General features: G+C 37.7%; 1 protein-coding gene across 1 annotated transcript in view; it reads left to right on the forward strand.

Moving 5' to 3' along the window:
• Positions 1–24928, forward strand: part of LOC135464611 (dnaJ homolog subfamily C member 10-like) — a 31855-nt gene extending 6927 nt beyond the window's left edge. Inside the window, 21 exon segments of the mRNA XM_064742055.1 lie at positions 156–565; positions 841–940; positions 943–1008; positions 1936–1986; positions 3625–3710; positions 5035–5160; positions 6768–6930; positions 7112–7155; positions 7982–8104; positions 9026–9115; positions 12303–12416; positions 13260–13371; positions 13685–13821; positions 14292–14408; positions 14825–14926; positions 16930–17085; positions 18558–18691; positions 19373–19574; positions 20141–20275; positions 21673–21750; positions 22384–24928. Coding sequence (XP_064598125.1) covers positions 398–565; positions 841–940; positions 943–1008; positions 1936–1986; positions 3625–3710; positions 5035–5160; positions 6768–6930; positions 7112–7155; positions 7982–8104; positions 9026–9115; positions 12303–12416; positions 13260–13371; positions 13685–13821; positions 14292–14408; positions 14825–14926; positions 16930–17085; positions 18558–18691; positions 19373–19574; positions 20141–20275; positions 21673–21750; positions 22384–22410 — 2331 coding nt within the window. The 5' untranslated portion in view covers positions 156–397 and the 3' untranslated portion in view covers positions 22411–24928.
• Positions 24929–25144: the final 216 nt, after the last annotated feature.

A 25144-nucleotide genomic window follows, 5' to 3' on the forward strand; every position in this document is an offset into this window, starting at 1 on the left:
TGACGTGTACAGTATGTACATGTACATGTCTAAAATGCACGTTTAAGGGAAATTTTAGGCCATTTAATATTTAATTTTCAGATTTTCTTTAGAACTTTCAGACTTTTAAATGCTACTGAAGTAAGGGTTTTAATTCGTTTTTCTTTGTGTTGTAGGTAACAAGACACAGGCTTTGGGTGATGTTATGATTTTATTGGCGAACTGACAGCTGAAGTTGGACGTCTGCGGCAGAGCTGCGAACTGACAGCTGAAGTTGGACGTCTGTGGCAGAGCTGCAAACTGACAGTTCAAGTGGGACGTCTGTGGCAGAGCTGTGAACTGACAGTTCAAGTAGGACGTCTGCAGCGTTTGAACCATCGGTCTTGTACATTGGATGTTACTACATTGACAGCTCACAATGAACGTTGTTGGTGTTGTTGTGATTGCAGTTCTTTTGTCGTTACTGGGCGCTTTGGCGTCACAGGACTTTTATGTACTCCTTGGGGTGTCACGATCGGCCAGCACAAAAGAGATTCGAAAAGCTTTTAAGAAATTGGCCCTTATAAAACATCCAGATAAGAATAAGGTAAGATATTTTAATTCCAATTTTGGTATTTTTACCAAATTTAAATTCCAGTGAAAATTTTGTACAAAAATCTGGAAGTTGGTAAAAAGTGTATTTTGAAAGAATTTGCTGTATTTGCTGACTTATTTATTTAATTGTCCGACATCTATGTTTACAAATATCAAGAATAACATGCTTTAAGCAAAGGCAGGTTTAGAGTAGGAAAAAAAAGATTTAAATATTTACAAAACAAATCAGAAGTTGGTTGATTTACCTCCCTTGTTCCACTCTTTCAGGACAACCCTGTTGCCCATGAAGAGTTCCTAAAAATAAATCGTGCTTATGAAATCCTGAAAGACGATGACTTGCGAAAAAAGTATGACACATATGGTGAAGAAGCCTGAAGGATGACTTCCATGGAGGACGACAGTATGAAAGCTGGAAATTCTACCAAGAAGAATTCGGTAAATCTTGCAACACTACTGTTAATATTAAAAATGGTGGTAATAACTATATTTTTTGGTTTCTTATTTTGTCAGTCTCATTGGTCTATTCGTCTAATGTTTAGGACAGATATAAGAAGTGCTGAAAACAAAGAATTACATTTCTCTCTCAGTTTTTTTTGGAAAAGTTATAATACGAATGTGTTATTCATTAGATGAACTAACCATGTAAAAAAAAAAAAAAAAAAGAAAGTAACTAAATATTACTACGACAATCACATGTATGTTGGCTAAGAAGAGCAGCTCATGTTTCCCAAAAATGAGAAGAATTAGGTCGGCAGCTGAAGTACGGTAAATGACCTAAAGTTTCGCCCATGACCAAGGAACACATTATGGCAGATTCTTAGAATTCTGATGATCTTAAAAAGGCGTTTTGAGGTTTGTTTGGAAGGTAGGATAACACCATATTGGGAAAATGTAAACTTAAACACCAGAAGTAATATTTTAGGTCATTTATTTGCAGGCATAATTTTAGGCCATTTTCCCTATATTACAATAAGGCATATGCATGGAATCTGAGAGAGCTAGGCTATACCAGAGATTTTTGGCTGAAAATCAGTCAGTGCAAATCCAAGTGGTTTCTCACGGACTCTCTTTGCTTTCACTGCTCATGGGACCTTGGTGAAAAAAAAACAGTCATCTAGTGTTCACTGAAGACCAGGTGTCTTCCACCAATAAGATCAACTGGGGAAGTTCGTCAGTAACTTGGCAAAGGCTGGTGGTTTACTCCCGGCTCTGTGATTTCTTCCGCCCCTGAAACTGACCACTTTCATATAAGCGAAAATAATTGAGTATGGCATTAAACATGAATCAAATAAAACAAGACATTGATATAACACGAGCAGGCTTTGTAAGCTAACGTCGTCGTTGCTGTTTTCATTCTGACAGGTCTCTATGACGACGACCCTGAGATTATCACATTGAGTCGTGTGGATTTTGGTGAGTTAGTCCTACATGAATTTTAGTTGTTCAGGGTGTATTGTACATTTTAAAAGGTCACAACTTCCCCTCACCCACCACCCCCACCCCCCAAAAATGGCAAATTCCTTGAACATAGGACTTCACAGACTCCTGGATTGCACTGGTACCTTTTGTTCCCTCCTGTAGATATTTAATCTGACCATTTTCAAGATGACACCTTAATAATTTTCATGCATGGACAGATAGAAAGGAGGAAAATATATATATGTATTTTGTTTATGGATATTACTTGTATATCACTTCTGTGTTAAATAAAGTTTCTTTCTTGTCTGTTCAGATGTTCCTTTGGAATGATGTACAGTTTATCAACTTCAACTGTGTTTGTTTATTTACATGTTTCCGTGAAAGGTTCTGATGATTTCTGGTTTATCAAGTGTTACTTTATTTATTTAGATGTTTCTGTGGAAGGTTCTGATGATATCTGGTTTATCAACTGTTACTTTGTTTATTTAGATGTTTCTGAGGAAGGTTCTGATGATATCTGGTTTATCAACTGTTACTTTATTTATTTAGATGTTTCCATGGAAGGTTCTGATGATATCTGGTTTATCAACTGTTACTTTGTTTATTTAGATGTTTCCATGGAAGGTTCTGATGATATCTGGTTTATCAACTGTTACTTTGTTTATTTAGATGTGTCTATGGAAGGTTCTGATGATATCTAGTTTATCAACTGTTACTTTGTTTATTTAGATGTTTCCATGGAAGGTTCTGATGATATCTGGTTTATCAACTGTTACTTTGTTTATTTAGATGTTTCCATGGATGTTCTGATGATATCTGGTTTATCAACTGTTCACTTTGTTTATTTAGATGTTTCCATGGAAGGTTCTGATGATATCTGGTTTATCAACTGTTGATTTATTTATTTATTTAGATGTTTCCATGGAAGGTACTGATGATATCTGGTTTATCAACTGTTGCTTTATTTATTTAGATGTTTCCATGGAAGGTACTGATGATATCTGGTTTATCAAGTGTTACTTTGTTTATTTAGATGTTTCCATGGAAGGTTCTGATGATATCTGGTTTATCAACTGTTACTTTGTTTATTTAGATGTGTCCATGGAAGGTTCTGATGATATCTGGTTTATCAAGTGTTACTTTGTTTATTTAGAGGTTTCTGAGGAAGGTTCTGATGATATCTGGTTTATCAAGTGTTACTTTGTTTATTTAGATGTTTCCATGGAAGGTTCTGATGATATCTGGTTTATCAACTGTTACTTTGTTTATTTAGATGTTCTGTGGAAGGTTCTGATGATATCTGGTTTATCAACTGTTACTATATTTATTTAGATGTTTCCATGGAAGGTTCTGATGATATCTAGTTTATCAAGTGTTACTTTGTTTATTTAGATGTTTCCATGGAAGGTTCTGATGATATCTGGTTTATCAACTGTTACTTTGTTTATTTAGATGTTTCCATGGAAGGTTCTGATGATGTCTGGTTTATCAAGTGTTACTTTGTTTATTTAGATGTTTCCATGGAAGGTTCTGATGATATCTGGTTTATCAACTGTTACTTCGTTTATTTAGATGTTTCCATGGAAGGTTCTGATGATATCTGGTTTATCAACTGTTACTTCGTTTATTTAGATGTTTCCGTGGAAGGTTCTGATGATATCTGGTTTATCAACTTTTACTCTCCGCATTGCTCCCACTGCCACCAACTTGCACCGGCTGTAAGTAAAAGTTTGGACATTGTTACAAAATGATTACTCCTTCATTTGGCCCACTAGAGACAACATAAGACAGTTACGCCAAAAGAAATAAATCGTTTTGGATAAATTAATTTTTTTTTATCATCACTGCTTGTTTGTACAACCAAACTAGGGGTGCCTAAATCTTTCATGTTTGTATTTTGTTCAGAATTGGCCTAGATCAGGAATTTACCCTAAATGACCATGACTAACTAACTTTCCTGATTTTGAAAGTACCATTGATTTTAGAAAAGTGTGGGAACACTTTAGAAAAGTTGCTGGGAACATGGGATGATATTCTGCTGGAAAATTCCAGGTTTCAGCACCAAAAATAATATCTTGTGACATTTATTTGCCTCTCAAGGTGCACTTTTGTGGGTGAAACTTTTAGGCCATTTTAGGTATCTGTAGTCGGAGATGAGCAGAAATTGTCAACCTGCACTAGGCGAATTTTCTATTAAACTACAGTCCAGCTCATGCAGGCTTCCTCTTTGGCTGTACGTGGAAATGTCTGAAGCAACCTGCAGATGGTCGTGGGTTTCCCCCGGGTTCTGCCCAGTTTCCTCCCACCATAATGCTGGCCGCCATCGTATAAGTGAAATATCCTTGAGTATGGCATTGAACACCAATCAAATAAATAAATAAATAAATATTGAACTACATGTACAAATTTCACTGAGAATGTTTACCACAGAGGAATAAACTTTCCCAGGGAAGAACTTCAGAACGGACAAGAAAAATTATCTTTCACGTAAGTGGCAGGAGAAATTTCGCGAGGGAAAGAACTGAAGGATTGCATGTGATTTGCCAGTGATACAAGAGTGGAGTTTTGAGTCTAAAATATTGTATCACTGAAGGTGAAAAAGCATCCTACTGTATCATGTGACTTTTGGAGATGTTTGACAACTATTTTTGATGACATTTACTACAACACGAGAGGCTGAAAAATGGTCACAAAAAGCTTTTTAAATTAGACACACTGTGGAGAAAATTGAGGAACTGGTTGTAAGAGATGTGTCATTTGTGTGTCCAAAACATGGCTAGACAGATGATTGACAAATTAATGTCAGCAAAAGTTGTCTCTCATTGTCACATGACACAATGTAACTATTTTTACCTCCACCGACAGAAGAGTTTGAACTTGAAACTCTCTTATGGGCAATTATTGACCCCAGTTTTTGGAGCCTCCTTCCAGATTCAATTCTGAGTCTTGATGAAGTGAAAGAATTTTGATATTGACAGCCTTGGATTTTCCTGATTTCGATGGTCTTTCTCTACATGACCTCACTGCGTTGTCTGTTGACAGTGGCGGGAACTTGCTCGTGAGCTGGAGGGGGTGATACGTATAGGAGCTGTGAACTGCGGGGATGACTGGCAAATATGTCGTTCCCAGGGGGTGAGGTCCTACCCCTCACTCCTCATGTACCCACAGGTAAGAAACACCAGGCTTAGATAAAGTAGGCCGTACAAGGTAAGGTCTGCATGCAACCTGTGGATGGTCGTGGGGTTTCCCCCGGGATCTGTCTGGTTTCCTCCCACCATAATGATGGCCACCTTTGCATAAGTGAAATATTCTTGAGTACAGCGTAAAACATCAATCAGATAAATAAATAATTGCAGGTAACTAAATACCCTCACTTTTCCCATGTCCATGGGGACCATAAATACCCTCACTTTTCATACATCGTAGGGGACAATAAATACCCTCACTTTTCACACATCCTAGGGGACCATAAATACCCTCACTTTTCACACGTCCTTGGGGACCATAAATACCCTCACTTTTCACGCATCCTTGGGGACCATAAATACCCTCACTTTTCACACATCCTTGTGGACTATAAATACCCTCACTTTTCACACATCCTAGGGGACTATAAATACCCTCATTTTTCACACATCCCTGGGGACCATAAATACCCTCACTTTTCACACATCCTAGGGGACCATAAATACTCTCACTTTTCACACATCCTTGGGAACCATAAATACCCTCACTTTTCACACATCCTTGGGGACCATAAATACCCTCACTTTTCACACATCCTAGGGGACAATTAATACCCTCATTTTTCACACATCCCTGGGGACCATAAATACCCTCTCTTTTCACACATCCCAGGGGACTATAAATACCCTCACTTTTCACACATCCTTGGGGACAGTAAATACCCTCACTTTTCACACATCCTAGGGGACTATAAATACCCTCACTTTTCGCACATCCTAGGGGACAATAAATACCCTCACTTTTTACACATCCTAGGGGACCATAAATACCCTCATTTTTCACACATCCTAGGGGACCATAAATACCCTCACTTTTCACACATCCTTGGGGACCATAAATACAATCACTTTTCACATATCCTTGGGGACAATAAATACCCTCACTTTTCACATATCCTAGGGGACCATAAGTACCCTCATTTTTCACATATCCTTGGGAACCATAAATACCCTCACTTTTCACACATCCTTGGGGACCATAAATACCCTCACTTTTCACACATCCTAGGGGACAATTAATACCCTCATTTTTCGTACGTCCTTGGGGACAGTAAATACCCTCACTTTTCACACATCCTAGGGGGACCATGAATACCCCTCACTTTTCACACATCCTAGGGGACCATAAATACCCTCACTTTTCACAAGTCCTTGGGGACAGTAAATACCCTCACTTTTCACACATCCTAGGGGACCATAAATATCCTCACTTTTCACACATCCTTGGGGACAATAAATACCCTCATTTTTTGACACATCCTTGGAGACCATAAATACCCTCACTTTTCACACATCCTTGGGGACCATAAATACCCTCACTTTTCACACGTCCTAGGGGACAATAAGCAGTGGATGATGTAGAAGTTTATGCTGTCTAGCATTTGTTAAAGGACTGTTTTTATTCCACTAAGAAGACACAGTATATGTACATACTTCTAAATTGTTAAGTATGACGTAAAAATCCAAGCTTATATAAAGTCATTATTACATGGATACAATTATGAGTTTCGACTTTTTCTTCTTTTTCAGCGTGAGAAATTTTTCGGTGAGAGGACGACAAGAAATTTGGTCGATTTTGCCATGAAGTATGTTTCTGGTCAGGTCCATCAGATCTGGGAAAGCACTTTCAAGTCTGTGGTGACTCAACAGGATGATCTCCCTTGGTTGATCACTTTCTGTGGAGATGGAGGAGGTAAGGAAGCACAGCTCTATTGTCCTTGCAAATTTTCATTAAAATGGTAAAAGCGTGTAGATCCAGTGAGAATTCTTGAGTATACCTTTAAAGATTACTCAAATAAATAAATAAATAAACAAATTTATTCAAGATCAGTTCATAACTCTGCTTGAATATGCTTTCCTCTTCTCTTTTTCAGATTGCTTATCAGAAATGTCTGCTTTGAAATTGGCCGTCATGCTGGTGAGTTTAAAAAGTGATGTAAAACTTTTGTTTTGTTATATCAGGATATTTTTCAGGTACCTGACAATTAAAGGGCAGTGGTTTCCTCGGGTCTGTGTCTTACACTGGTTGTCTTACGGCTCTTTCTGGTTTCCTCAGGACTATCTCTGGCCTCTGGTCTCTCTCTAGTGTCCTGTGGGCTTTACTGGTTGCCTTTTCTATGGGTTCTCACTGGGCTTCTGCTGGTTTCATCTGGTTTTGACATGGCTCACTCCGACCCCCCCCCCCCCCCCCACATCCTTAACCGCCCGAAATCTCTATCTGCTTTCCTCAGTCTTAATCTTGTTTTGCCAGTTTCTGTCATTAAGCTCTATATATCTGGTGTCCACTGGGCTCTCATCTGGTGTCCATTTGGCTCTCATCTGGGTGTCCACAGTGCTCTCCCCTGTTTAGGATGGAGAATCAATTTTAGAATCCATTAGTCCAGTGAATAACCACGCATGTTTTGTGTTCTCCATTACAAGACTGATTCATACGGATGTAGGCACAATCAAAGGAAAAATTAATGTAGATAAATTTAATTTGTTTTAATTGTGCTTTTCTGCCTTACAGGACAGATTAGTTGATGAGGACTCGATCAAAAAATAACACTGTACATAAATTTCATTTTGTGTTGTGTTTTTTCCCTCTGTAGCACAAACTGGTGGATTTGAACTCAATCAAATAGTAGATAAGTTTCATTTGTCTCGTTTTTCTTCCTTTCAGGACAGATTGGTTTGGGTATGGGCTCAGTCCATGGAATAATTACTGTAGATAAGTTTCATTTGTCTTTTTTTCTCCCTTGTAGGACGGTTTGGTGCACGTTGGCTCTGTAGACTGTCACTCTGATGAGAAAATCTGTGAGAAGCTGGATGTTGAGTACGGCACCATTTACTTTCCCCAGGCCAGGGTTGTCAAAGGTGTCGGCTTGGTGAGTGCACCTGTGGACAGGCCTCTTCATGAAGTAAGAGGTGGCCTAGATGACAATCAGCATATGACAGTGAGGCTCGTGTGACCATGCTGCCTAATGTTGGTTGAACACTGCTTGTTCTCCACCAGTATGGTGTGCGTGTCTGTGTGTGCTCCATCAATATGGTGTACGTGTCTGTGTGTGCTCCACCAATATGGTGTGTGTGTGTGTGTATGCGCTCCACCAATGTGGTGTGCATGTCTGTATGTGCTCCACCATTATGGTGTGTGTGTGTGTGTATGCGCTCCACCAATATGGTGTGAATGTTTGTACGTGCTCCACCAACATGGTGTGCGTGTCTCCACCACTATAATGTGCTTGCTGTATGTGCTCCAACAATATGGTGTTCATGTCTGTATGTCATGTGGGAAAGTGTGTTAGTAATTTGCTAAAGGTTGGTGCTTTACACCAGGCAATGTAGTTTCCTTTACCCTTATAATTGACAGACATCGTATGATATATATGTCAAAAAGCGATCCGCACTGTTTTTAAGACGACGGTATCATATTAAATACATGTGTGCTGGAGTAAATTAGTGAATGTTACTCAAATCTCATTTTGTTGCAGCTGATTTTAAAATGTTTTTAAAAAATGATTTTAAAATTTTGATATGTGATATTCATTTCCTTTACTGTTTTACAATGATATAAATAAAATTTAATACATTTCAAACGTTTAAACCATATTGGAGGTCAAAATATCAAACATTTTGACCCCAGGATTTCCATTTTATTCACACTTAATGACGTGACAAATTTTATGTACACAAGTTGGTAACTTTGAAAAGATCAGGTGTAACATTAAATCATTTTATTAACGTGATTAAGTCTTATTAAATCAATCTACAGACCATGATTTTTTTTTTCTGCCCCTCCTTTTCAGAAAATAACAAGTTTGTACCCCAAAGACGTGGTAAGAACGGTATTTGAGCAGTTGCCTGATGTCACAGAGCTTGACAGCGTGACTTTTGATGTAAGCTACAACCTGAATCACTCTAATTCGTCTAATTTTTTTCTAAACTGGTCTGCTCGTTTTAACCAATATACACATAATTGCAGCAAGAATATTTAGTTTCTTTTTCTTCACATTGCTGATACATCTTATGAACAACATATTGGTGTCTGTACTTTCCCAAACAGCTGAGAGAGAGATGTAATTCTTTCAGCACTATTTATACAGAGGAAATAGGGTGTTTTGGTTATTTAATTGTAGTTTGGAAACTTTGCCCGGACTGCCAGAAATGACCAGAAATTTTGTCTCTGTCTTGCCCTTTATTCCTGATTCTGAATGTTCTATTAAATTTAGAATTTCCTCCATAACTTGCCCTTTATTCCTGATTCTGAATGTTCTATTAAATTTAGAATTTCCTCCATAACTTGCACATTATTCCTGAGTCTGAATGTTCTATTAAATTTAGAATTTCCTCCATAACTTGCCCTTTATTCCTGATTCTGAATGCTCTATTAAATTTAGAATTTCCTCCATAACTTGTCCATTATTGCTGATTCTGAATGTTCTATTAAATAATTTCGTCCATAACTTGTCCATTATTCCTGATTCTGAATGTTCTATTAAATTTAGAATTTCCTCCATAACTTGCCCTTTATTCCTGATTCTGAATGTTCTATTAAATTTAGAATTTCGTCCATAACTTGCCCTTTATTCCTGATTCTGAATGTTCTATTAAATTTAGAATTTCCTCCATAACTTGCCCTTTATTCCTGATTCTGAATGTTCTATTAAATTTAGAATTTCGTCCATAACTTGCCCTTTATTCCTGATTCTGAATGTTCTATTAAATTTAGAATTTCGTCCATAACTTGCCCTTTATTCCTGATTCTGAATGTTCTATTAAATTTAGAATTTCCTCCATAACTTGCCCATTATTGCTGATTCTGAATGTTCTATTAAATTTTGAATTTCCTCCATAACTTGTCCATTATTCCTGATTCTGAATGTTCTATTAAATTTAGAATTTCGTCCATAACTTGCCCATTATTGCTGATTCTGAATGTTCTATTAAATTTAGAATTTCCTCCATAACTTGCCCTTTATTCCTGATTCTGAATGTTCTATTAAATTTAGAATTTCCTCCATAACTTGCCCATTATTGCTGATTCTGAATGTTCTATTAAATTTAGAATTTCCTCCATAACTTGCCCTTTATTCCTGATTCTGAATGTTGTATTAAATTTTGAATTTCCTCCATAACTTGTCCATTATTCCTGATTCTGAATGTTCTATTAAATTTAGAATTTCGTCCATAACTTGCCCATTATTGCTGATTCTGAATGTTCTATTAACTGTAGAATTTCCTCCATAACTTGCCCTTTATTCCTGATTCTGAATGTTCTATTAAATTTAGAATTTCCTCCATAACTTGCCCATTATTGCTGATTCTGAATGTTCTATTAAATTTTGAATTTCCTCCATAACTTGTCCATTATTCCTGATTCTGAATGTTCTATTAAATTTAGAATTTCGTCCATAACTTGTCCATTATTCCTGATTCTGAATGTTCTATTAAATTTAGAATTTCGTCCATAACTTGTCCATTATTGCTGATTCTGAATGTTCTATTAAATTTAGAATTTCGTCCATAACTTGCCCATTATTCCTGATTCTGAATGTTCTATTAAATTTAGAATTTCGTCCATAACTTGCCCTTTATTCCTGATTCTGAATGTTCTATTAAATTTAGAATTTCCTCCATAACTTGCCCATTATTGCTGATTCTGAATGTTCTATTAAATTTAGAATTTCCTCCATAACTTGCCCATTATTGCTGATTCTGAATGTTCTACTAACTGTAGAATTTCGTCCATAACTTGCCCTTTATTCCTGATTCTGAATGTTCTATTAAATTTAGAATTTCGTCCATAACTTGTCCATTATTGCTGATTCTGAATGTTCTATTAAATTTAGAATTTCATCCATAACTTGCCCTTTATTCCTGATTCTGAATGTTCTATTAAATTTTGAATTTCCTCCATAACTTGTCCATTATTCCTGATTCTGAATGTTCTATTAAATTTAGAATTTCCTCCATAACTTGCCCATTATTCCTGATTCTGAATGTTCTATTAAATTTTGAATTTCCTCCATAACTTGCCCATTATTGCTGATTCTGAATGTTCTATTAAATTTAGAAAGGTGATATCTGATCTGCTTGGTAGATGCGATGATATTGTACTAGAAAAATATATATTGGTGACATTTATTTGCCTCTAAAAATGCACTTCTGTGGGAGAAGTTTGAGGTCATTTCGGGTATGTTTTCTAGGTTTAACGAAAAGCTCTGGAATTGAAATGGTAGGAAATATTTCTTTTGTCTGCCAGAACAGTTTTTTTCTCGAAACAACACAATCTGAGTGGACAGCGGAATATTTCATTGACTTTCTCCTGGATGGTGATGACAAATGTTTTTTGATCAGAAATTTCCTGGCTGTGCTGCTAGAAATACATTTGCAGGTTGAGTTTGTTACAATAATAAGGTAACCATTCACCAAATTATGCAAATAGCCTGGAGACAGTTTCTGGAATTTACATGTCTGTAACGTTGAATGGATCCAACTCAGCAGATGTCCCACTAACCCTTCTCTTGACCAATTACTACTCGTCCCATTCCAGGTGAAAGCAGTTGACGTCACAGAAAGACTGAACATTTGTAACCAATGCTGTTGACCTATTTGTAACAATACTGCTTTTGATTGGTCAATTTCGTGTTCTTGATCGACATTTTGGAAAGGTCTAGTAATACGTCACCTTTGGTACCCTGATTCTTCAACCTTTTCAACAACCTCTGTAACCAATATTTTGAAACATTGTGAGAGAACTATCGTGGAGAGAAATAATTTGTACAGTTTTATGAAGCTTGGGTCTATAGTGACGACAACAAATTATTTTGAAGTCATTTTCATAATAATTGTGAACATAAATTCCACTGAAAAAGTGCTTTAGTGTTTGAAAAGGTTGAAGATATACAGTACATGTATAACCTCATGAGTCAACATAGAAAACAGAAAATCTGCACTCTTCTCTGCTAACCACTTTACATCCTGAGAATGATTTAATCGAGAACTCTCGTATTTAGTTACTTTAAGGTCTTTTTTTTCAAACTGTACCAAAAAATTTGTTTTTTTGTTTTGTTTTTGGAACAGGAGATCACATATGGCTTGAAGGAGCACGAGAAGCCAATGTTAATTCATTTTGTAGAGGGAGGTAACTCTGACCTGGAGCTGCGCAAACTGCCGGCCATGTTGGATGAGATTGAGGTGAGTGTTGGCAAGAGAATTCACGTCCTGAGACGGCTGTCAAACTCACATAAAGTCTAATCATGTCAAATTCACACAAATATTAAAGTAATAATGTTGAAAACAGGTTAATAAAGTGGGACAGTTATGTCACGTTGTGCAGGGAGGTAACTCAGACTTAGGGCATGGTGGATGAAATATCAGTCGGTAGGCAAATCTGTTTGCAACAGAGCCAGAAACTGACTTGTTTCCGATCTAAAACATTTTCAAAAGCCATCAATGATGAAAATATATTAAAGCAGGACTGTCATTTTCATGAGCCCTTCCTAATGAGGCAATCATGATTTGCAATGCCCATTGGTGGGGTGTCAAGTGTGGTAATCAAGTGAGCAAGATATCTCAAAACTAAGTAGAACTCCAAATTTGGTATATTTCCTCTTTAGCGCTGTTTGGATGGATTTTATTTCTTTGAGTTATTTTTTCATTTTACCAGATTTCCAGGTTTTATACTTATGCAACATTCCTTGGGGTTTACAGCTACATTTACACAGGGTGTTAAATGAAAATCGAATGAAAATACAACAAATGTGTTTCATGTGCCTGGTTCAAAGTAGGCTGCTTGTACTCCATGAAAGCTACAAATTGTATGATATAGTATTTTAATTTGACGAGTAGATATACCAACTTGCACTTTACATTGCGGATTTACATTGTGAGCAGCTGGTAAATGCCTGTTGTTTTTTTAGCAGGATTATGGACTTTTTTCCCCTTTCTTTTTTACCTGATCTAATATGAGAACATTGTTGAGTTCTTTAATTTAAACATCGGATAGAATGACACTGCATGTTTTTGTCCGTTTTTCAGATTGGTCGAGTTGACTGCAGCCGAATGAGAACATTGTGCAATAAGCAACACATCCTAAAATTCCCAACATTCATCATTTATAAACCTGGAGGAAGCCATGAGGTCTATTATGGTGAGTTATTTCCCTTAGTGGAAACTCTTCCGAGATCCTGGTACAAATGACAGTTGTTTTAAATTTTAAAAACTGTGAGGTCTTGTTTTTGACCATTTGGATGTCTTCAGTGCCAAAGAAATATGTGAACAAAGGATAAAAAGATTTATAATTTCTTTTCACTTTTGAAGTCATTAAAAAACACAAATCTGGTCTTCTTAGCAACATTTTGTGTTGCATTACTCTTTGTTGCACATAAGATAACATGGCCATAACTACTTGAGTCACTCATTCATTCAATCAGCCAATCAGTCAATATCATTTTACTCCACAGGTCGCTTAACTGCCCACGATATTGCAGCTTTTGCGAAGGACAGTGTTGTCACTCCGATAGAAGCACTTGGGCCTCGTGACTTCCCGGACAGAGTAGTCACTAGTGATGAACATTGGTTTGTCGACTTCTTTGCACCAGTAGGTTTTTCTTTTTGTCAAATTTGTCTTTCTTTCCAAATGAAATCCAGCCTGTATGAATTTTTTGTTTTCACTTTGTCAGCATGATGGAAAGATAGTCCATGACTCCGACATGGTTTCCTTTAAATAGAAACTTGACTGCTGTCGTATTTATGTAGTGAAGTACTGAATTGCCGTGACCTTCTACAAATCCGTCTATGAATCATTTGTTAAGAAGCTTGGTGGCTCCTGTGACCCAGATTGTTAGCATGCCAGTGCTGCACTGTAACTCTGAAGCCTTTCATCAGTGCAGTTGCTGTGGGTACAAGTCCAGCTCAGGCGCACGAGAAGGTCTGCCAGCAATTTGGTGAAGGCCGTTTCCTCCCACTGTAATGCTGGCAGCCATTGTATAAGTGAAATATTCTTGATTGGGACGTAAGACACGAATCAAATAAATAAATAAATTGTCTGCGGTCCTGTCATTGTTTCAGTGGTGTCCGCCATGTATGCGTCTCCTCCCTGAATTTAGGAAAACGGCCAAGGATATGGGCTACACAGTGAACTTTGGGACAGTGGACTGTACCGTACACAGTCATCTTTGTAGACAGGTATTGTAAGAAAACCTTCCTGTAAATTGTATTGTAATTTATTGCAATTCAGACAATATTATTTCTTCGGATTGGATGAAACGCGTAAAAAGTGCAGCAAAAAGTGTACACATCATGGCGATAAATTGTGGAACCATTTCAAACTTCATGTGGCACAGTATTAACATGTTTTCATAATGCTCGGAAATCTTAACACAGTCTTGTGAGGCTAAGGCAACTTTCAGTTTTTGTTATGATCCGCAATTCAAGCTCTCGCCCCAACAAAGTGGGCAAACTGAAGTAATAGGGGAGCACTCTTGAGTTGTAAGACATAAATTCAACTTGGACCAGAGTCACCATTAATTTGAAATTAAAAGGTACAGTATAGGCAATGTGTGTCAAAACTGATAAGTTTGGTTTCTGTTTTTTCATGACAGTACAACATCCACTCCTATCCGACGACGATATTTTACAACAACACTCAGCCTCACCAATACCACGGCCACCACGATGCCTTCAGCATGGCTGAGTTTCTTCAGGTTTGTACTCACATCATTGTTCATTTCTGATCATTTATTTTACCACAGCACTGTTTAACGAAGCAAAATGATTAAGGTATTCATGGATGAAACTCAAATTCAGTTATCTCCAGATCAAAGCAAAAATATAATCCGGTATGTAGATTAAAAAGAATATATTTTATGGTCAGTACGAACTCATGATAAAAGCAATTAAGCAAATTTAAGATCTTTGGGGTCTCGCTCACTGAGATTGTTAAACGGCTGGGCCCAGTTTTACGATGCACTCTTAACGATAGGTTCACTTGACTTCCACGGCAACCAGTACTGCCGGCATTACGTTGTCATTGCAGCTGTGAGGTTGTCACATTAAGAGTGCTTCGTGCAACTTGGCCCAGGTTCTCAGCAACTTGGTGTATCAGGCCCTTGACAAATGAGGCCACATGCTCGAATCCAGCACTTGCTGCTTTGCCTGTTGCTTAAAGTCAGGAGATTTACGAGGAACCTAGCCAAGATCGGTGGTTTACTCTGAGCACTCCGGTCTGTTTCACCGAGTAACCTAGCGAAGATCAGTGGTTTACTCTCGAGCACTCTGGTCTATTTCACTGAGGAACCTAGCGAAGATCAGTGGTTTACTGTGAGCTTTGGTCTATTTCACCGAGGAACCTAGCAAAGATCAGTGGTTTACTTTGAGCGCTCTGGTATATTTCACTGAGGAACCTAGCGAAGAAGATCAGTGGTTTACTCTCGAGCACTCTGGTCTATTTCACCGAGGAACCTAGTAAAGATCAGTGGTTTACTGTGAGCTCTGGTCTATTTCACCGAGGAACCTAGCAAAGATCAGTGGTTTACTTTGAGCGCTCTGGTATATTTCACTGAGGAACCTAGCGAAGAAGATCAGTGGTTTACTCTCGAGCACTCTGGTCTATTTCACCGAGGAACCTAGCAAAGATCAGTGGTTTACTCTGAGCTCTGGTCTATTTCACCGAGGAACCTAGTGAAGATCAGTGGTTTACTCTCGAACACTCTGGTCTATTTCACCGAGGAACCTAGTGAAGATCAGTGGTACTCCGAGCACTCTGGTCTATTTCACTGAGGAACCTAGCGAAGAAGATCAGTGGTTTACACCCGAGCACTCTGGTCTATTTCACCAAGGAACCTAGCAAAGATCAGTGGTTTACTCTCGAGCACTCTGGTCTATTTCATCGAGGAACCTAGTGAAGATCAGTGGTTTACTCTCGAACACTCTGGTCTATTTCACCGAGGAACCTAGTGAAGATCAGTGGTACTCCGAGCACTTTGGTCTATTTCACTGAGGAACCTAGCGAAGAAGATCAGTGGTTTACAACCGAGCACTCTGGTCTATTTTACTGAGGAACCTAGTGAAGATCAGTGGTACTCTGAGCACTCTGGTCTACTGCACCGCTGAACCTTGACCACCTTCGTACAAATGATCACGTGTGTGGTCGTGGGTTTTCCCCAGGCTCTGCCCAGTTTCCTCCCACCATAATGCTGGCCGTTGACGTATAAGTGAAATATTCTTGAGTACGGCGTAAAACACCAATCAAATAAATAAATAAACTGTACAAATGGAAAATTATTGAGTGCAGTATTAAACAATAATCAAATAAACAAAATAAATAAATAGTGTATTTCACTTAACATTAAGCATTTTTTTCAAGTGACACATTGTGATTGTTTCTGCATGATTCATCCACCTTGCAGGGTTAATTAAGAGGTTTTTTGTGTGTGTGAAGCTCAGGTGATTTCATCCGTGGGCTCTGCCCCATTTCCTTCTGCCATAATGCTGACTGTTTTCATATAAATGAAATATTCTTGAGTGAGGCGTAAAACATAAATCAAATAAATAAATAAATCAATTTCTTATCAGAAAAACTTAAGTATGGGCATTAAAAGTATAATTTTAAGGCCTTATTGTGCTTCTGAAAGTTCAGTTTTGGAGTCCAAAGTTTTGGCAAAGTATGTATGCTTTTGTTTAAGTATTTCTGTTGGTCACTCTTCAGGACACCCTGAGCCCCCCCGTGATATCATTGAACCCGTCCTCATTTGATGAGCTGGTCCGTCACAAAGGTGAGAATGAGGTGTGGCTGGTGGATTTCTACGCTCCGTGGTGCGGGCCGTGTCAGCAGCTGGCCCCCGAGTGGAGACGATTAGCAAAGGTAGGTAACTCTTGGCTGGAAAATTCCTGTCTTGTTTTCATGGAAAGATCTCTTGATAAGTTGTTCAAGGATTGATCAACTAAGAGGCAGCAATTTCATCAAACTCCACATTAAAGAACAAGCGAATAAATATTAAATGACTTTATTAGTTGTTTTATTATGACATTTTTAGTTAGTTAGTGCAAAGTAATAAACTGCATTTTCTGATCAAATTTTATTTGTCTCTGAGATACAACAATCTGGCTCATGGTATCTTTATTTATTCATTCATTTATTTATTTGATTGGTGTTTTACGCCATACTCATGGACATTTCACTTATGTGACGGAAAGCAGTATTATGGTGCGAGGAAACCAGGGGAAACCCACGACCATCCGCAGCTTGCTGCCACACCTTCCCACATTATTTTATGAAGTTAACTCTGCTTACAGTGAAATTTTTCTTCCCCACACAAACAATATACTAGTGTAGAAATAAATTACGGAAGCCTTGTATTCCACTGATCAGTTTAACGTAATGCACCAGTAGTGTAGCTGAAACAAAAACAAGTCGGTTTGACTTGATAAATTGACATGTTATTTTGCCAAACCGATGTGGCCAAACAGAGTCAAAAAGAGTTGTTTGTTTATAAAAGTTACACTACTTGCATATTACAAATTATTCTATATGACTATACATTTCGTCCATGACTAAGTTGGCCATTTTTAGCTCGACTTACGAAGTAAGGAGCGGTATTGTGAAGGATATCTGATAACATACATCAGATGTTATCAGTGTCAATGTCAGTGTCCAGTTTGATTAAAGGTCTTGGCCAATCACAGGGTTGCAGTAGCCACATATAGTACACAGATAGCCATTCGATAGTAACGATTTGCATATCAAAGACCAAAGGAGTTGTCCACCTCATAGTTCAACATTTCCTCAGCCATTCACAGGGTTGCAGTTGCCACCCATAGTGCATGGATTGCCAAATGCAGTTCGTGATTTGCATATCAAAAACCTCCGGTAAATTTGTACACGAACTGCCCACAGTACCTTTTACCACTGCAATGATGTACAACTTCAGTACATCAATGTCACTTCTCTGCACACACAGATAAACAGTCATAGTTGTGACAGTAAAATAATTTTTGTCTTTCTTGTTGATTTAATGGCAAGATTTTGGTGCTGTCTAATTGGAGAATAATATCTGTGTATGACAGTGTCAGTCATTCTACATAAGTTTGGTCTAGAGGTCAGTATTTGAATGTATCACATGATTTGAAAAATTATGCAGTGTTACAAACGGCTCAATGAAGCAAGCTATTCCCTGAATGCCTTGTTCCTGATTCTGAGAGTTCTGTTGATTTTAGAAAGATGTTTTGGGGTTTGCTCGGAACATGGGATGATATTCTACTGGAGAATTATAAGTTTCAGCACCAAAAATAATGTTAAAAACTCCTCATCTTTCCCACCTGTATTTTTTGCTGCAGATGCTGACAGACAATAAAAACATATTTGTGGCAGACGTAGACTGTCAAGCAAACAAACATCTGTGTCAACGAGAGGGCATCCGGTCCTACCCCAGTCTGCGTCTCTACCCCACAGGAACACAAGTACAGCCTTAGTGAGTATACCAGCAAATAAATCCTGTTACCCGTACTTAGAAGCAGGTCAAAAATCATAGAACTGAAAGATCTTTCTGTAACCTTTATACCTTTTCATGGATTTATACCATCCTCTGATGGCTCTTGATTTCAAGGTCATAGGGGGTCATTCAAACTATATTTTGTGAAAGTTAGGCTTGAAAACATGATCTCTCTGAAAATATGAAACTTGTACCACATATGCATCTAGCGATGTAGAAAAATGTGTTATTGGCATGTTTTTCAATGTCACTGGACTTGTGCCTCCATTGACATGTTGTAAACACATCATCTCAGGAACTTACGTGTTAGGGGTACAAGTACATTGCATTTTTTTCTAGTTCTGTAATTCAGCATTTTTGCATGTTTGCAAAGTGTTTATTCAAGCATATTTTCCCCTCAACAAAGTTGTTTTCACAGCTGCCACCATTGACATCACCACAGAAGGCTACTTAATTTCCAGACTGACCATTAGTGCCTTAGGAAAACTGCTGTTATTTAAAACTGTTGACTTCATATTAAGAAATGACTATCAAGTGTTTAATGTATCCTTTGGTCTCAGTGTTTGCACTGTATCACAGGGTGTTTGACAGGATTCGGTTATTTCTACGTTATACCATGTTATTGCTTTCATATGTAACATCTATGGGTTCCTCTTCCAGTCCTTACAACGGCTGGCATAGAGATGCCCACTCCCTCAAAGCCTGGGCCTATGAGTTCCTCCCTTCTAAAGTGACCGCGCTACGATGGAAGACGTTCAAAGAGGACGTCCTACAAGGGAAGAAACCCTGGATTATTGACTTCTACGCCCCTTGGTGCGGCCATTGCCAGGTGTTCAAGCCAGAGTTTGAACAGGTGGCAGAGGTGAGTTTTAGGGAGTGAAAATGTGTGCGTATCTTTTAGAGTGTAAGATGTACAGATAGAGCGTACTGAGGGAGGGGACATATCAGGAATTGTCAGCTTGAGGGAAGTGATTTTCAGCGAGTGTGAAGCATGTCTTGAGTATTACTTGTTGAGAGCTAACAATACCTGCAAACAGAGTATGTTTTATTACAATTATACTTGTAGGTTCCCCTGGGCTCTGCCCAGTTTCATCCTCCCCATAATGCTGGCTGCTGTCGTATAGGTGAAATATTCTTGAGTATGGCGTAAAACACCAATCAAGTAAATCATTGTCCAGTTTTATACTTTACCAACAAGCAGATGTTAGAGGACAATAGAAGGGAGGTAACTGCAGTAGAACAAATGCATGCTCTTGTTGCTTATTGCCACGTGAACATGGTACATTACCTTGTGAGCATGGCCTACATGCCTACATTTTCTGTCTGTATATTTCTCCAAATATAGTGGTTGTTAAATTTAAAAAGTTAAATGATTAAATGATAAAATTAAGTGTTTTTTTTTTGTTGTTGTTGTTTGTTTTCGACCAGGATTTAGAGGGTGAAGTGAAAGCCGGTAAAGTGGACTGTGATGCACATCCGAGAATTTGTCAGTTGGCGTCTGTTCATGCGTACCCATCTGTGAGATTCTACGCTGGCACTCGAACAACGGGAGGTCAAGAACAGGTATTGATGTAGTACAAATGCTCATGTTGATTAATCGGTTCTTGCAGACCCATTTCCGGTTTGTGACATGCAGATATTCACACGTTGATCTATTCATTGACGCTCATGGGATGGTTTACGTGTTCTAAAGTTTGTTGAAGATCACTTGTCTTTCAATCCTGGGAAAGTTTGTCAGTGACTTGCCAGAGGTCAGTGCATTACCCCCCGGCTACTCCTGTTTACTCCACCCATAATGTTGACGACCATCGTATGAGTGGAAAGCCCTTCAATTTGTTGCTCAGCAGCAGCTATGTGAATAATTAAATAAACACTATTAAATTTGTTTTGTTGTAATGGAGAAGTTGCTCTGTCTGAATCAGTTCAGGTCCAAGCTGTGCAGTCTGTGGTTTGATTTTGTGATACTTCTTTCCATGTTGTTTTGTGGGTAATCTGACATACACCCTTACTTGTTTGAATACCAAAGTTTAAAAATACCATCTCTTAATTGTGACTTTAGCATTTTTCAGGAGTTTCAGTTTCAGAGAAAACACAAAAAAATTGTCACTACACAGTCCTTTGATGTACGTGAAGGGTATTGAGATATTTTCATAGCAGGGTGTTTGTCTGAAGTCATATGCATTGTCCAAACATCTGCCCTGCTACTCTGTATTTGTTTGTCATGTCACAATGTCATGATAGGTGTTTGTCATGTCACAGTGTCACGATAATTGTTTGTCGTGTCACAATGTCACGATAATTGTTTGTCATGTCACAGTGTCACGATAATTGTTTGTCATGTCACAGTGTCACGATAATTGTTTGTCATGTCACAGTGTCACGATAATTGTTTGTCATGTCACAGTGTCACTAATTGTTTGTCATGTCACACTGTCACGATAATTGTTTGTCATGTCACAATGTCACGATAATTGTTTGTCATGTCACAATGTCACTAATTGTTTGTCATGTCACACTATCACGATAATTGTTTGTCATGTCACAATGTCACGATAATTGTTTGTCATGTCACAATGACACGATAATTGTTTGTCATGTCACAGTGTCACGATAATTGTTTGTCATGTCACAATGTCACGATAATTGTTTGTCATGTCACGGTGTCACAATAATTGTTTGTCATGTCACAATGTCACGACAATTGTTTGTCATGTCACAGTGTCACGACGATTGTTTGTCATGTCACAGTGTCATGATAATTGTTTGTCATGTCACAGTGTCAAGATAATTGTTTGTCATGTCGCAATGTCACGATAATTGTTTGTCATGTCACAATGTCACGATAACATATCATAATATCACCAGCAATGGTTCCGGTGGCCACTTGTTTGGTGGAGTACATTTTGTGGTTAACAGTTGGGCTGTCTACTGACCATAACCTTCATTTTGTTATGTTTCAGAATCCTTACGGTTGGGATGTACGAAGTCAAGACGCCTATGAAATTGTACAGTTTGTGAGGAGTAATATGCAGCATAAGGTATGAGCAATGGTGTGAGACATTAGTTGGTAGTAGGTTTGCTATTTATGGTTTTGTGGATGTAGTGCAAATACATTACCCAGGCCCCAGTTGTCAGAGGGCATAGTAGTTAATACATTAACGCATAATTTATGTTTAAAATTTTAGCCAAACTCAGCAGCCAATGCAGTTGTTCAAAGTCAAAGTATAACAGCAGCATATTTATTTATTTTAATATACTCTTACACAATTGTTCTTGGGCTCAACACAAAATTGAAGACTTGAAAGCTGGTATTAAGTCTTAAAACAGTTTAGAAAAACCCAGCCCAGGATCAGTTGGCTAAATCCCTGATTGGCAGGAGTGAATGAGTGAACAAACAATCTATCTCTCACTAGTTTGGCAGAAATTGACCAGGTCAGAGCTGTTGAAAAGGCTGATGACAAACCTTCATGGTGTGTGACTTACTTTAACGAACATTAACGAGAACATGTCTAATATTTTGTCCATCATTTCCGTCAAAATATCAATTTGGGTTTGTCCATCCGGCTGTAGGTCAGGTAACTGTTTCAAATATTGTTGGAAATTCTCATTGGAAAAATAAAAAAAAAAATTATGAAATTGAATATAAACATTGATTTTGTGCTTTCTTTCAGAAAACCATTGAACATGATGAGTTTTAAGAGGAAGTCAGGAGTTTTGAGTTGGAGTTTATTTATTTATATCATGAAATATGTCGTCATTTTCTGAACAAATGCACACGCATGTATTATAGGTGCATGTATTTATTTACAATGTACAGTTGCTGTTTTATGGCAAAGGGTTGAGATTTTCACCATTCAAGAAATGATCTGCTTGGACTGTCTATTAATTAATTACTTGTTCATTAGTTTCATTTTTTTTTGAGTTGCTTTGAAGCTAGTTTACTTCACCGAATACCCTGAATGACCATGAATTTTGCCCAGGACAAACTTGCCCATTTTTCCTTATTCTGAGAGTTCTGTTGGTTTTAGAAAGGTGTTTTGTGGTTTACTAGGGGGACTCTGTGGCTATCGCAGCGTAATGACCCAGGAGCCTCTCACCAATGCGGTCAGTGTGAGTTCAAGTCCAGCTCATGCTGGCTTCCTCTCTGGCCGAACGTTGGAAGATCTGTCAACAACCTGCGAATGGTCATGGGTTTCCCAGGGGCTCTGCTCAGTTTCCTCCCACCACAATGCTGGCCACTGTTGTATAAGTGAAATATTCTTGAGTACGGCGTAAACACCTATCAAACAAATAAATAGATAAATGTGAGGTTTACTTGGAATATGGGATGACATTCTACTGGGAAATTCTAAGTTTCAGCACCAAAAATAATATTTTCTGACCTTTATTTGCCTCTAAAATTCACTTTTGTGGGCGAAATTTTAAGTCATTTGGGTAAATTCAGTACTTAAGCCGCGTTGAATTGTTTTTCATTAACTTTGTGCTCATATTTTTAATTACATATATATATGTTCATAACGTTTGTTAGCCATGAAGGTAGCTTCATAGACTTAACCACATCTTAGAACCACTTTGAGGAAGCTCTGTAAAAATACGGTGGAAAGGAAATCTTAAAGTTTTTATCACAAGGGCGTGACCTTGAAAAGTTGGTATTGTTCCGAAGATAGTGTGGAGTCAAGGTTTTAAAGTCTATTTGATGAAAATTCGTAAACAAAGTAAAAATGGGACAGAAAAAAAAAATGTAAAAGGGTATTTTAAGGTTGAGTTGCATGTATGTTCAAGTAGTGTGACAGTACTATATTCATTGTGTCTAGTGCATTGTTTCCCCCAGAATACGTTAATATGTATTTATTCTGTTTTAATATTACCAGATTGTGAATGTGAAATTACATGCAGAACATATGTTTGGAATAGTATTTACTTCACTTTAACTCCTCATTGTTTTGGTTTATGCAAGTGTTTGACAGTGTGTTCTCAGTTTCCAAAGGAAAACTTGAAGCATCTCAAGTGGCAGTAAGATTGAAGAATTTGCTGTGATTTTGTTTGACATTTTGCCAGGGTATTACAATGAGAATCCACGATTATGAAACCTTGCGACTTGCCCCAGACATATTTTTGTTGAAGCTTGACAACATGTAGCTATTGATCGAGAGCGTGCAAGATGCCTTTGTGATGTGTAGTTTGATATCAGTGGATTAGAATTGCCAATCTTGGGTTTTTCGATTTTCAATAAGGGACCAACTAAACTATTCTGTATTTCCTGCAACTTAGACATGAATTTAGACATGTTAGTTGTAAGTGACCCCTAACTCCATGCTTCATTGTTTAAAGTTATTGTTTGTGTAATAAGTATGATTGTTTTGTATCACTGTATTTCACCTAAAGTTTAGCGTATTTCAGCTGACAAATTTTACCTGATTCTGATTGATTCATCCACCTTATAGGGCTATTCAAGTGTTTTTTTTTATGAAGTTTGATTTTTACATATTTTGTGTGATTTTGATTAATTCCTCCACCTTATAGGGCCAATCAAGAGGTTTTTTGTGAAGTTTGATTAATTTCTTATCAGCAAAACTTGGGTATTGGCATTAAAAGTATTATTTTAAAGCCCTTAAATTCTTCCATTTTTACTTACCAAACTTCAGGTGAATCAGGTAAATTAGGTTTAATTACCCTTGTACAAAGCATGATCTATAGTATATACTCTGTGCATGATTTCTGTCTTTCTTATTTTAGTCGTTTTTGGACTTAACTCTACCTGAACCTATCTTTCTGTGCAATTTGTTTACTTCTATTTCTTGCTAGGTTTAGTTCGCTTTTTGCAATGTATGTGTAGGCCTACTAGGAGAAACTGTTTTATATTTTATTTATATTCTTTGTTTGCTAGTGTTGTTAGTTTTAGCTCATAGTAACCTGTCAAAGTCAACAGAACTGCTGTCTTTGCCATTTGAACCATTAACTGTTTCGGAGACCAAAACCCTCTGGTGTTTACAAGTTGTATTTTGTTCATTATCAAGAATGGGAACTGACTAGCTGTGACAAGCAGCCCTATGAGTCACTCTTTCTGTGGGTGGGTACATCAGAGTTTTGATATCCTTTTAACATGGGACATTCACTTAACAAGTGTCCTGGGTGCAAGGTGACATGAACCTATTTGTGAGATGTTGCAGATACTACAAACTTTTGCTTATGTTTGTAGGAATGTAAATGAATTTACTGCACATAAATTTGTGTTCTGAACTGCATTGTAGCGTATTTTTGTGCTACTGCATTAAGGTGTTCAACTTGCTTAATCCTTTATATATATATATATATATATATATATATATATATATATATATATATACACCCGCTTGTATGTGTATGAACAGACTTTACCGTGGAATGCTGGAATCCATTTATAAGGTACTGATACATTTATAGAAATGAGCG

This window comes from Liolophura sinensis, chromosome 4 (genome assembly GCF_032854445.1).
Source record: "Liolophura sinensis isolate JHLJ2023 chromosome 4, CUHK_Ljap_v2, whole genome shotgun sequence".
Lineage (NCBI taxonomy): Eukaryota > Metazoa > Mollusca > Polyplacophora > Chitonida > Chitonidae > Liolophura > Liolophura sinensis.